Here is a 13754-nt window from a genome sequence, read left to right as displayed (position 1 = left end):
CCCTCATGTCACCCAGAACGTTTGGCAAATGTGCAAATCTCTGTGAGGTAGTTCTTAGCCACTGCAGTCTGTGGTTCACTGGATGTACCAGGTCCAAGGACGGTAAGGGTTCTTGGCTGATATCTGGGTCATCAGACCACTTTGCTTCCATGAGAGTCATTAGTGTGAAGTAGAAACCGGAAGATCCCAGGGTTGCCCTGCACATGGTCAGGCTTTATGCCATGATGGTTTTTTGTTTGTTTCTGTTTTATTTTAAAGATTCTTTTTTTAAAAATGTGAACCACTTTTTTTTTTCAAGTCTTTATTGAATTTGTTACAATACTGCTTCTGTTTTTTGGCTGTGAGTCATGTGGGATCTTAGTTCCCTGACCAGGGATCGAACCAGCACCCCCTGCCTTGGAGAGCAAAGTCTTCACCATTGGACTTTCAGAGAAGTCCCATATGCCATTATGTTTTCAACATGAGACTCCTTATCTTACTGCATTTTAATAGATTTACTTGTTTTGAGGAGGGTGAAATGAGGTATAATACATATGGGGCCCTCTACTACAGCACTCTGCACAGATAGTAGATGCTCAGTAAGTCTTTGATGTGCTCGTGATCCTTTCCACTGTCACACTGTGTTTGTAGAGGTGTCCAGAGAAACCTGGTCACCTGCTTCCTGTCTTCCCAAATTGGCATTCCTGGTGGTGACCTTCTCTGAGCTGGCTTCCCTCTCTGGGTCCCTTGTTATCTGACTTCAGATACATTTTTGTGAGTTAAATCATGAATGTTCAAGTTACTACAAGATGGTGTCAGATCATTTCAAGTGATGCCAGGTAGGGGGAGCCTCAGCACAATAAATCTTTAAAGAAACTTGAAATATATGCCTTTCATGTCACAGTATTTAGCTTTTGTAAATAGACCTCTGATTTCTTTTCCCATTCTTCTATGGAAGGAAACTTGAGGCTCCACATCTATTCAACTGCAAAAGTAGTTGCACAGGAAAATGACCTGAGTCTTGTAAATGAGTTTACTGATGTGAATAGTCTGGGATTTCTTGTGTTTGACTGAGATAACTTCCATATTACTTTGTAATTTATAAGAATTGTCTAGTTAGTGACCCTTAAGTATTTTACCTGGAGGAGGGCATGGCTACCTACTCCAGTACTCTTGCCTGGAGAATCCCTACAGACAGAGGAGCCTGGCGGGCTATAGTCCATGGGGTTGTATAGAGTTGGACATGACCGAAGCGACTAAGCATAAATATTTTACAATGGCCCCTCTTCACAATTCCCATCCTATTATCCCTTAGTCTGATTTATTTTCTCATTATTTTATTTTATTTTATTTTTCTAACATGTAAAATTTCTAAGAATCTACAGTTTTGTTTGTTTTATTCCTTTATCCTTAGTGCATTGAACAGTGCCTGCATAGTCAAGAAAATCCTTAAATGGAGAATGTTTTTGCTATTATTTAAATCGATACCCATTACCTTAGGGGATTCCCTGGTGGCTCAGACAGTAAAGCGTCTGCCTGCAATGCGGGAGACCTGGGTTCGATCCCCAGGTCTGGAAGATCCCCTGGAGAAGGAAATGGCAACCCACTCCAGTACTTTTGCCTAGAAAATTTCGTGGATGGAGGAGCCTGGTGGACTATAGTCCATGGAGTCGCAAAGAGTCAGACACGACTGAGCGACTTCACCTTTACCTTAATAAGCAAATATTAAAGTTATAGAAAAGCATAAATAAAGCATTTGAGTTTGTTGTTGTTCAGTCACTCAGTCGTGTCTGACTCTTTGTGACCCCATGGACTGCAGCACAACAGGCTTCCCTGTCCTCCACTATCTCCTGGAATTTGCTCAGGCTCATGTCTGTTGAGTCAGTGATGCTGTCTAACCATCTCATCGTCTGCTGCCCCTTCTTCTTTTGCCTTCATTCTTTCCCAGCATCAGGGTCTCAAAGAATCGGCTCTTCTTTGAGTTTGTAATCTTTAGGAATTTCACTGCTAATTTTGTGCAGTAATCAGAACTTGGGAAATTTTTATCATTAGCCTTCTCTGGTGATTACATGTACAGCTTCTTTTGTAATTTAGTTCAGCCATCTTCCTGCTATTTACAGTGTATTTCTAATATTCATCAGTCAGGGTATATTGATGAATATAAGACAATGTGTAAACTAGAATTAGAGTAGAGGCAGTATTCTCATATTCTCATTTTACCTTAGTATAAAAGTTCTGATGTATACATACACACACAGTTAAAAATTGAGGGCATCTGTGTGAGTCTCAGGTATCTTGCTAACTTCAAGGGTGTTGTGTGAGGCCCCCTTCCTGAGAAACACAATAGTTAAACCTGATCCCCTGTGGTAAACATTATCTTAAAAAAAACACTGAAAGTTAAACTTCAAGAAAACAGGCATCGTAATTTTGAGCATTTTTTTTTTCCTGTGGCAAACATGAAGGAATGAACGAATAAATAAATATTTAAAAAGCCATATTGGGGAATTCCTTGGTTGTCCAGTTGTTAGAACTTGATGCTTTCAGTGCCAGAGCTGGGTTTGATCCTTGGTCACAGAACTAAGATACTGAAAGTCTTGCGGTGTGGCCTGCCCCCCCTCCATCCCCCCCCCAAAAAAGTGTTGTTGATTAGTTCTCAAAATTGCAGTTGTCCGGATGGAAGTGTGACTGGCAGAGTTTATGGCCTGAGGTCTGGTTTGGGGTTGAGGATGCTGAGAATGGAGCCTACTGCTCTCTTCATAAATTGGTGCCCTTGGTCCCTGAAGAGGGTAAGGTTTAGTTTCCACATCGATCCTGGAGGTCAGTGAGGTTTATCTTCTAGATGTTTCATTCATTCAGCAGATATTCATTGAGTGCCTACTACATGCCAGGCACTGCTAGGTGGTGGAGGTAGAGAAGCCCTGCTCTTTCAGAGTCTGTATTCTAATCCCTCGTCCTTTGGGGCCACAGATATCTTCAAGAATGTTCCCTGAAGATCAGTCAGCCTCTTATATACACATACATACACACATGGATGCTCACAGGCACACAGCTGCTGCGGGGTTGGGGAGAACCCTGCTCACTGAATTTCCTTTACCATTTCCTGGGTTCGGAAGGCTTACAGCTCAAGCTTACCAAGTGGAGGGCCCTGTCTCCTACCCACGCCCCCACCTGTCTGCTGCCCTGGTCTCCCCCTCAGCACTTTATGCTGCTTTGGATGAGACTTGCCTGTGATTTTCCTTTCGGATTAGATCTCACGATGAAGCAGTATGCCTCTGGGAACAGAACCTGAGGGGTGCTCAGCTGGCCTGGTGAGCAGCCTGCTTGTCCTACAGCTTTGAGGACTTCTACGGTCTGAGTCTCTTTTTTTGCATCTGAGACATGGAAAGGGTGGGATTTGAGTAACTGAGATGTTTGAAAATAGGTTAGGTGGGCAGACCTTGAAGGCAAAGGAAAGTATCCGTGGCTAAATTACAGTCTTGACGCTCATTAACTGATTTTAAGCAAATTACCTAGTATATCCAAGTCTTATTTCTCACAGGTGGAAGGGAGAAAAAAAAAAAACACCCTGCATGGAACTCAAGGAATAGTTTTGAAAATCAAACTGAAATAGTGTATTAAGCTTCCTAGGACAAAAATGGTAGCTATTATCAGCTCTTTTAACATCCAAATTGTGTTTCAGGGGAATTTAATCCATAAATAAAGTATTTATTTTGCATTTTTTTCTTTATTGCAATATAGTTGACTTACAGTGCTGTGCCAGTTTCTGCTGTACAGCCAGTGACTCAGCTGTGCACATATATACACTTACTTATTGAGGACCCGGCATAGACTTCTGTGGCTACACTCCTGTGATGCTGACCTAGCCCACCAGGCAATAGTAAAGGACAATAGTGAAGGAATGCACTGTGTTTTAGGCCGGGTTTAATTTTGTGGCTCTATTATTAACCAGCTGGGTGACCTGAAGTTTTCTGATTTTCTTTAGTTTCCTTTAGTTTCTGAAAGACAATGATATCCCATGACCCAGTCACAACAGAGAGGCTGATTTTAAAAAAGATCATGCAAGTAAAGCATTTAGCACAGTGCCTTGTGCAAAGAATACTCCTGAGTTATGTAAGGCTGGTTCAATATTATAGTAGTAGTATTGTTGCTGTTTAGTGCTCAGTCATGTCCAACTCTTTGTGACCCCATGGTCTGTCCACGCAATTCTCTAGGCAAGAGTACTGGAGTGGGTTGCCATCCCCTTCTCCAGGGGATCTTCTGACCCAGGGATGGAACCCTGGTCTCCCGCATTGCAGGCCGGACTCTTTACCGTCTGTGCTACTAGGGAAGCCCAGTATTATTATTAAGCTTAACCTAACCTTCCCTTCTCCACCCAGAGCTGGGCTGACTCCAACAGGTACAATTGATAACAGCATCTCACTTATCTATTCTGAATTAGTAAAATTAAGACATTTGATTGCAAACTGGCCTTAGAGATTGCTTGTGCATGTATGTGAAGTCACTTCAGTTGCATCAGACTCTGTGGCCCCATGGACTGTGGCCCACCAGGCTCTTCTGTCCATGGGATTCTCCAGACAAGAATACTGGACTGGGTATCCATTCACTTCTCCAGGTGATCTTCCCAACCCAGGGATCGAACCTGCGTCTCCTGGGTCTCCTGCATTGGCAAGCAGGTTCTTTACCACTAGCGCCACCTGGGAAGCCCCTAGAGATTGCTTGGAAAAGATTTACAGTTCCTGCAAATAAGTGGTTGCTATAAAGTAATTCATTTTGCCAAAAAATGAATGGTAATTTTTCTTTGTGTGTTTTTATTTAGTATCCAAACCCCATGGATAAAAACGTCATCTCAGTAAAAATTGTGGAGGAAAGAAAAGGTAAGTATTACTGAGTTTTGTAAAGATGTGTGTGTGTGTGTGTGTGTGTGGCCTGTGATACTTTAAACAGATCTATTAACAGGTATAGCTCTGTATTCGAGGTGGCTGATCAGAAAGAGCACCCAGCCTTTCCAGCAGTAGAAGACTTGCCGTTCGTTCTTGTCATCTTCTCCATTAAGAATTGATGACAGCTGTGACTGTTAACAGTTTTCGAAACTTAATGTGTAGCCGGGACTTTTATTTTTATTAACTTAATCCTCAGAACGATATAATTCCTTTTTAATGAATGAAGAAACCAAGGTATAGAGAGGTGAGGTAACTTAACTGAGGTTACATGGCTATGTCCTTTAATATATTCACATATCATTTTATGACAAAATAGGTGTGACTAATAGCACGTATATGAGATGTGACTGTAAAGTGATTGGATTATGGAGTCAGAACTGTGCTCAACAATATGGTTCAGTATTGACCAGAGCAGGGCTTGACAAATTATCTTTGTGTGGCCTGTTGTAAATAAACTTTTATTGGCACCCAGCTATGCCCATTTTTTTTATGTGTTATCCGTGCTTCTTTCCTTATCACAACAGTAGATTTGTAACCGAGACTGTATGGCTCACAAAACCTAACATTTATTTATTATCTGGCACTTTACAGAAGATGTTGATTGACTGCTGGACTGGAGTGTAGGGGTCTTTCCTGTTCTGTCATTCACATCTCTGGTAGAAGCGTTTTCACTCTCAGTGTTTGAACTCGAGAGTTGGGCAATGAAGGAAGCTATAATGGTGCTCATTGTCAAAGTATAAACCTTTGGAGACAGCCAGGTCCGGTCTACCAGGCTCTTGAAGCTCTTCTAGGAAAACATGAGATGCCGCTCTTCATTTCATGACTCTGAGGCCTTCTCTCTGCTTGGTGAAGAGAGAACTATCTTTATGAGGGTCTTTTCTGCATTTCTATAGCTCTATAAATACGATGAAAAACGATTTTCTCAGGTACCTGCACTCATGGGAGAAAGGTTTTACATGGTATTAGAGAAGTTTGATTTCAGGTCCTAATTTTGTTCCTATCTACATGACCTAACTTCTTGGAGGCTCTATTTCTTCATCTTTCAAATGGGAAAGTAATCACAGCCTGTCTTTAGGTTGTTGAGAAGAATCAAGCAATAGAACAGCATGCATATTCCAAAGTGGTTAATTATAATTTCTGCCATTGACAGGGGCATCTTCACCTCCAGGAGTAGCTCATCCATTTTCTCTATGTGTGCTGCAGACTTTGGATGAGATGGCCAAAGGGTGCCAGTGGGCAGAGGAGATGAACCAGTTTCTCATCCTCCCAACAACTTCAGAGTATTCAGGGTGTTTGTACCAAAGTTCAGGACTGTTATAGTGTTATAGTCCAAGCTTTGAGAAACCATCAAGGAACTTGGCTGAGTCATGTACTTCACAGAGCAAAAGACACCACTTCAGAGTTTATATTTTTCTCTGATTCGCTTTCCTTTTTTTCAACTCAAATTTATCACATTTTTTTAATGCCCTTAATACTATTCTGTAAACTTTTTTCCAGAACAGAATAGTTCCAGCCTCAGAGAGTCTGCTTTCCTATGACAGAAGAGTATGCCCAATGTAATAATAATAGGTTTAAATTCATAGCCAGAAATTGGTGCTTGAAAACTCATTTGGTACAGAAGGTGACAGAATTAGATTCTCCATTGTTTTGTTAAAACATGTTAAACATTAGCTGGAGCTGATCAGAAGGCTCATTGGCCATGGCAACTGGAGTGTTGACATTGATAGTCCAGAGCAGTGAACAATTTGTGTCTTTTTAAAGGTCTCATTGGAAACTTCAGAAATAGACTTTCTTATTTTATTATTTTAAAAACTTTCTTTAGGCTGTACCCTGCGGCATGTAGGACCTTAGTTCCCAGACCAGGGATCGAACCCGTGCCGCCTGCTTTGGCAAGAGGAGTCATAACCACTGGACTGCTGGGGAAGTCCCTATTTGCAATTCTTTTGTCCTTGACTTTAGAATGTGCTTCACTGGTGGCTCAGACAGTAAACAGTCCACCTGCAATGCAGGAGACCTGGGTTCGATCCCTGGGTCGGGGAGATTCCCTTGGAGGAGAGCATGGCAACCCAGTCCAGTGTTCTTGCCTGGAGAATCCCATGGACAGAGGAGCCTGGTGGGTTCACAGATATTTGGAGAGATTTGGTGAAGGAAAGTGGTCAGGGAAGCTGGGTTTTGAGTTAAACATTTTCTTTAGGAATTCTCCATATAGAAAATTGAGATTGACATTAAAATTTTATTGACATTAAAATAAGAATACATTTACTTCAGTTTTTTGGTTTTTTTTTTTGAGTGTAAACATTTTCTGTTTCTAGATGTGTCAACAGGGATCATCTATAGAAAGAGGATTGCAGTCTGTCAGAATGTGGTTCCAGAAATTTTAAGGAAGGTAAACTCATTTCAAAATTTAATCAGATTTTGTGTAACACTGGGTGATTTTCAAATAGTCATGCAAAGAAATAGCGTTTTCTGATGTAAATAAGTGTTAGAAATTTCCCAGTTCTCCTGTCTCCTGGCCTTTCAAAGGAAGACATCTGTCTCCTCTCCAACCTCAGTTTTGATAGGTGCTACCAGAGATAGTTTTTTTTCCTGTATGTTTTGCTTCTCTTTTGTGGAGGGCACTTAGTGTACATAGAGATGGACTGCAATTATTTTAAAAGATACTTTGGCTATTTTGCATGAAGTGACCATCTTTTCTGATCTGTCCATGGTTAGATACGGCTCTTAGGTAAGAATAATCAGAAGGGGGCAGGTGGTAAATATTTCATCTGATCTTCAGTAAGGAAGAGAAAAGCTTCAGTTTCCATTTCACGGTCAGAGAGAATGGTTTTGGTACTATAATGTTCTCAGCACCCTCTGTAAGTCTTTTTGTGTGTATTTCTGTAAAGTAATGGTATTGATGATGAAATCTTCATGATAGCAAATTGTTTTTTTCTCTTTGAAATCCTTAAGCACTCTGATGATTGCTGGAAAGAGGTGAGTGGAAAATTTTAATCACATTGCTTTAACCATAGAGTGATTATGACAAAAATCCTTAGACTCATTAGGGAATAAGAGGAGAACGTCTTGATGCACATTTTAAAACATGTTTCATGTGATCTTTTCAACCCGGAAGTGATTGTGTGTGTGATGTAAAACCCAAGGCTCCTGCCAGGTAGCTTGCAAATTGTTTAGCTGTGCTGTATATAGAAAACATGGCAGCTTCCATCACTTTCTAAACATGGATGAAGACTGTCACTTTTTTTACTGGAAAGAAGGCTGATATGACAGTGAAAATGAACTTTCTTTTATTTTCCAGATAGCAGTATATTGCAGTATATGCAGGAAATTATTGCTGGCTTTTTTCACAGAGTGTGTACCCTCCCTTTGCCCTATATACACGCTTTGAATCTATTATTTAGAAAGGCATTCAACTTTGTCTTGTATCTCTATTCTTAAATAATTTAAGGACACCTTTGACTTGTACGATTCTGCCTTTGTAGTTTTCATGTTTCCTCCACCCAGGAAAGCATACATTTCTAGATATTGGACAGAGTTTAAAATGAAGAAAATATTTTATCCTGCATGTGATTCCGTAAGTGGGCCCAGTTAGAATCCATCAATTTAAGAAGGCCATAACCAGCCCTAGAGGAGACATGAGGGAGGCTGATAATTTGCTTAGTGTTTAGCAGTTAGGGAAATTGGGCCAGAGACTGTACAGCCTGCATAAATTCTAGGCCATTTGCATGTCCTCACCAGCCTTTAGTAAGGTCATTGTATGTTTGATTATCAGGGACTTAGAGCCATTGGTGAACCATCATCCATATATCAGGATCGCTTGTCCTCAAGATTGGAAGCAACTCTGGACAGAGTCTTTATATATTAATAGCTTGCTCTTCCTAAATTCAGAAAGCTGTTCTCCCTCTTTTGGACAGGTGAACATTTTAAAGGTACCTAATATCCAGTTAGAAGAGGAATCATGGTTCAATCCTCAGGAAAGGAACATGGCTATAAGGAGTCACTGCCTTACATGGACACAATATGCATCCATGAAAGAAGAGTCTGTCTTCAGGGAAAGTATGGAAAATCCAAATTGGTAAGATCACCTGTGTGTGTGTGTGTGTGTGTGTGTGTGCGTGCATGTGTGCACACACGTGTGCATTTGTGTGTGTGTAGGTAAGGTGCAGGGAAGCACAAATGAGCACTCATATTAAAGAGCTATGATTTTATTCTTACAACCTCTGCTTAAAACTCACATAAATTATATAGTATTGATTTTTAATCACACAAGTAATCAGTAAATAGATTTCTCTTTGGGGGGAAAAATGACAGCTCAGCTTCTTTCTGATTGTCCTGTCTAATCCTGGTGCTCTTTTGCCGGCTCCAGAGGAAGTGAATGTTTTCAATGCATTGAGTATTCTTCTAGACCCTTAAGAGATAACTTTAGATACTCATAAAACCTGTGTAATATAGTTTTGTTTATCCTTTTTAATACATGCGTTCATTCTGTTCAAATCATTGTGTACTTATCTTTTTCATTTGGTAGAATGTTTCTAAGCCTTATCCATTTGATGTCTGTAAAATCTAGATTTTTCCTTTGAACTGTTGCATGATGTTCAATCCTATCATTATACTGTATTCTCTTTAGCTTTTTTCATTTTTGACAGATGTTCAGATGATTTCTAATTACTCTTGATTATAAGCAGTACTGCTCTTTATTATAAACAGTACTATAATATTTGTGACGTGTATGATCCTTGAATATGCTATATGTGAATGTTTCTCTGAAGGAAAATTGATTTCTTTATTGAAATATAGTTGATACAGTATTATGTTAAAGGAGAACTTTTAATTGTCATGTTTATTGAGTTATTATTTACAGACAGTGAAGTTCTTAGCACACAGTTCAGTGAGTTTTGGCAAACACACATATAACAGCTGTGTGACCACTGTCACGGTCAGGCTTCAGGTAGATTTTAAAGAGCTATAAGCCAGGATAATTCGATGGGGACAGAGTATTCTTGCACAACTGGATATCCACCTTCAAAAGAATAAAGATGGACCTCTACCTCATGTCAAATACAAAATTAACTCAAAATGGATCAAAGATCTAAATCAAATAGTTAAAACTATAAAACTCTTAGGAAAAAAAATAGGGGTAAATCTTTGTGACCTTGAATTAGGCAATCATTTTTTAGTATGCCACCAAAAGCCTGAGCAACAAAAGAAAAAAAAAAAAGGTAAATTTGACTTCATCAAAATTGAAACTTTTCTGCTTCAAAGGACACCAAGAAGGTGAAAAGACAGTCCGGAGAATGGGAGAAAGTATTTGCAAAATCTGATAAGGGTTTCAGTTCAGTTTGTATCCAGAATATATAAAGGACTATTATAACTCAGTAATAAAACGACAACCCACTTAAAAGATGGCTAAGACATTTGAGTAGATATTTATCCAAAAAGGTATACAGTTGGCCAATAAGCATATGAAAAGATATTCAGCATCTTTAGTGTTTAGGAAAATGCAAGTTAAAACCACAGTGAGATACCATTTTGAGCCTACTACGACGGCTGTAATAAAAAAGACACAACAGCGAGTGCTGGAAAGGATGTAGAGGAACTGGAAGCCGCACACACTGCTGAAAGGAATGTCAGGGGTGTAGCTGCTGGAAGATGGCTTTTCAGAGCCTCAAATAGTTAAACAGAGTTATCACTTGACCCAGCAGTTCTACACTGTATTGTCCACAAAGATTTGCAGGAATGTTCATAGCACCATTATTCCTAGTAGGCAGAATATAGAAGCAAGTCAGACGTCCACCATCTGATGAATATATAACAAAAAATGGTATATCCATACAATGGAATATTATTCAGCCATAAAAAGAAATGGGGTAATGATTGATGTTACATGGATAAAGTTTAAACACACTATTTTCAGTGAAAGAAGCCAGTTACAAAAGGCCATATGTTGTTTGAGTCAGTTTATTTTAAATGTCCACAACAGGCAGATTCATAGGGACAGAAAGTAGATTTAGTGTTTGCCATAGGCAAGAAGGACAGGAGATGGGATTTTTTGGGGGGATGATAAAAATATTCTGGAACTAGTGTTGATGGTTGCGTAACTCTTGAGTACACTAAAACCACTGAACTATATACCTTAAAGGGGTACATTATGGTATATGAATTATTCCTCAATAAAAGAAAGTTATGTGACAGGTTCTCAGGGTATGCATGTTTTAGGTTTATGTAGATTCTGTCACCAGTATGGTTTTTAAAAAATATTTATTTGGCTGAGCTGGGTCTTGGTTGCAGAATCTTTGTTGAGATGTGAGGACTCTAGTTGTGACATGGGCTTAGTTTCCCTGCGGCATGTGGGGTCTCAGTTCCTTGACCAGGGTTTGAACCTGCATCTCCTGCATTGCAAAGTGGGTTCTTAATACTGGACCACGGGGGAAGTTCCTATGACCAGTATGTTAATGTGTTCATTTACACTCACATCAACATGAAAGCTCATTTTCTATAACATTGCCAGGACTTAACATACTTTTTTATTTTTTGCCAGTATAACGGGTGAGAAATGATTAATTCCTTTGAGGTAGGTGTACAAACAATAACAAACTATAACAAGCGCCAAATGTTAATAGTGATTATTGCTGTGAACTGATTTCAGAGAATAATTTACTGCGTGTTTTGCTATTCTGTATGGTTTGAACTTTTTATTCACCTATCATTTTAAGGCAAATAAAGCCTCCAAACCCAAATAACTAAAAAACAGAAGTCTAAGATCCATATGAAACCCCAGCACTTGTGCACATCATTTCTGCTCCCCATAATTTTGGTCCTATAGTGACAATTCTAGAATGCTCCAGCAGGACACTGATTATGAATGCCAAGTCTTATTAGCATCTCAGGTGGGTTTACTCTGAACCACCCACTAGGTTTTTTTTTTTCTTCCTGTCAGTCTCCCTCATGCCAAGAACTTGACCAAAGTCATAGATATTTGGGACTCACTATAAAAATTATAGATAAAGAATAGAGCTCCCCACCTTTTTTTTTTTTTTTTGGTAGAAGTAGTCAAAGGACAGAGTTGGCTGATTTTATGTAAAAAATACAGAAGTCTTTCATTTCATATATTAGTATCTCATTTCAGCCTCATTTTATCAGCTCTCTGGGCTACTGAGTCTGAAAATTTTTACTAAAGCTTCATCAATTCTTCATAAAATGAAAATTGGCCCAGATAATCCAGGGAGAACATCCTTCAGGACCTTTTTCCTTTGTTTGTTTAAAAAAAAATTTTTTTTAATAGTCTGATTCTGGAAAAAAATGATACATGTATCTTGTAAAAAACACTAAGCAATTCAAGAGAAAAAGAAGCAGTTTTCATCATCTAATAGTTGTGCCTATTTGCATAATTTTCTTTGTCCAATCCTAATTGGCATTTAGACTGTTTCTGAATTTTTTGCTATTATAAACAGTGGTGTGATAAAATTACTTTGTTGTTCTTTACTTGCTAAGTCTTGTCCAACTCTTGGCAACCTTATGGACTGTAGCCTGCCAGGCTTCTCTGTCTGTGGCATTTCCAGGCAAGAATACTGGAATTAGTTACCATTTCCTCCTCCAGGGGATCTTCCTGACGCAGGGATGGAACCTGAGTTGAGTCTCTTGCATCTTCTACATTGCAGGCAGATTTTTTTTTTTTAACCACTGAGCCACCTAGGAAGTCCTGATGAATTCATTGTAGTTACATGTTTCCTCAGTTATTCAATGACCTTTTAGAGTAGATGGAGCAAGTGGGATTTCTGGGTCAAAGGTTATGTACCTTTTATATTTTGATACATATTATCAGATTCCTCTCTAAAAAAGCTTTGTCCAACTACACTTTCTCCTTTCTTTGTTTTTTTATGTTCTTGTCCTCTGCAGAACACTCTCTTTTTGGTTACCGCACAGCAGCCAGAATTTACTGACTCTTACTATGTCAAGGTCAGAGCTAGATCCTTCGCCTGTAGTGTTTTGAAGCTCAGGTTAAATAACTTACCCAAAGTGATAGCATCAGTAAGTCACTGAGGTGAGATATGACCCCAAGTGGTGAGGCAGGAATATGGACAATTATAAAAGGATGGACTTAATCTCACACTGTAGCTTGCTTTAGGTTCCAGGTTATGGAGAATGGGTTTTGCTCCTTTGGCAACAAGTGGTCACACAAAGGTTTCTGAGCAGGGAACGGCGTGATGACAGCTGTGATCCAGGCTCTGGGAAACTTACATTTTCTTAGGTCTTGATGTGGATTCAGAATGGTGTTTTAGGCAGACATTCTGAATGACTGGGTAATCTTGGCGGGGGGTGGGGAGGGACGTTAAAGAAAGAAGGACCCAGCGTTACTTCCATTCCCCTCCTTAGCAGAGAGTGTGAGTAGTGACTAGTTAGTGCGCCCAGAGGATGAAATGTGGACAGTCCATTTATAAAGAAAAAAAAGAGGCTGTCACGGCTGCTGAGTCTAAAATTAGCCCTTCAAGCTGTGAGTTAGGTAGCAGGTGTGGGCGTGTGATGGGAAACCAGATGTCATTCTGTCCTGTGCATGGCCTGTCGGCTCAATTCAGAGACGGCCCACAGTGAGTCTCCCGTAGACTCTGGCTAAGCCTTGCGCCACGTCTCTCTACATAAATCCAGTTTTGGCCTCCTGCTGATGTCTCTGCAGTTGTGGCATCTTTTGGGGGCAGAGCTCCATCGGTCTTTCCGTGTCTGTGTATCACACAACTGGGTATTTCTAATATGCTTTCTTCCTTTGTTAACTTTGTAAGACATTTTCTTCCTGCAGTTTTTATGGAATGGAATTGGCATCCTTTCCAGAGCCTGGAGTGATGT

General features: G+C 39.8%; 1 protein-coding gene across 27 annotated transcripts in view; it reads left to right on the top strand.

Moving 5' to 3' along the window:
* Positions 1–13754, top strand: part of PRELID2 (PRELI domain containing 2) — a 343715-nt gene that overhangs the window by 43225 nt on the left and 286736 nt on the right. For 25 of the 27 annotated variants that reach the window (XM_055556919.1, XM_055556920.1, XM_055556924.1 and 22 more), the window contains 4 exons: positions 4796–4853; positions 7232–7305; positions 7869–7892; positions 8831–8991. In XM_055556919.1, the coding sequence (XP_055412894.1) occupies positions 4796–4853; positions 7232–7305; positions 7869–7892; positions 8831–8991 (317 nt within the window). The remainder of the gene's footprint in view (positions 1–4795; positions 4854–7231; positions 7306–7868; positions 7893–8830; positions 8992–13754) is intronic. The other 2 variants (XM_055557047.1, XM_055557057.1) reach the window with 1 other exon arrangement.

Source organism: Bubalus kerabau, chromosome 1 (assembly GCF_029407905.1).
Source record: "Bubalus kerabau isolate K-KA32 ecotype Philippines breed swamp buffalo chromosome 1, PCC_UOA_SB_1v2, whole genome shotgun sequence".
Taxonomy (NCBI): Eukaryota; Metazoa; Chordata; class Mammalia; order Artiodactyla; family Bovidae; genus Bubalus; species Bubalus kerabau.
Note: the sequence above shows the minus strand (reverse complement) of the source record. Positions and strands in the feature narration are given on the sequence as shown.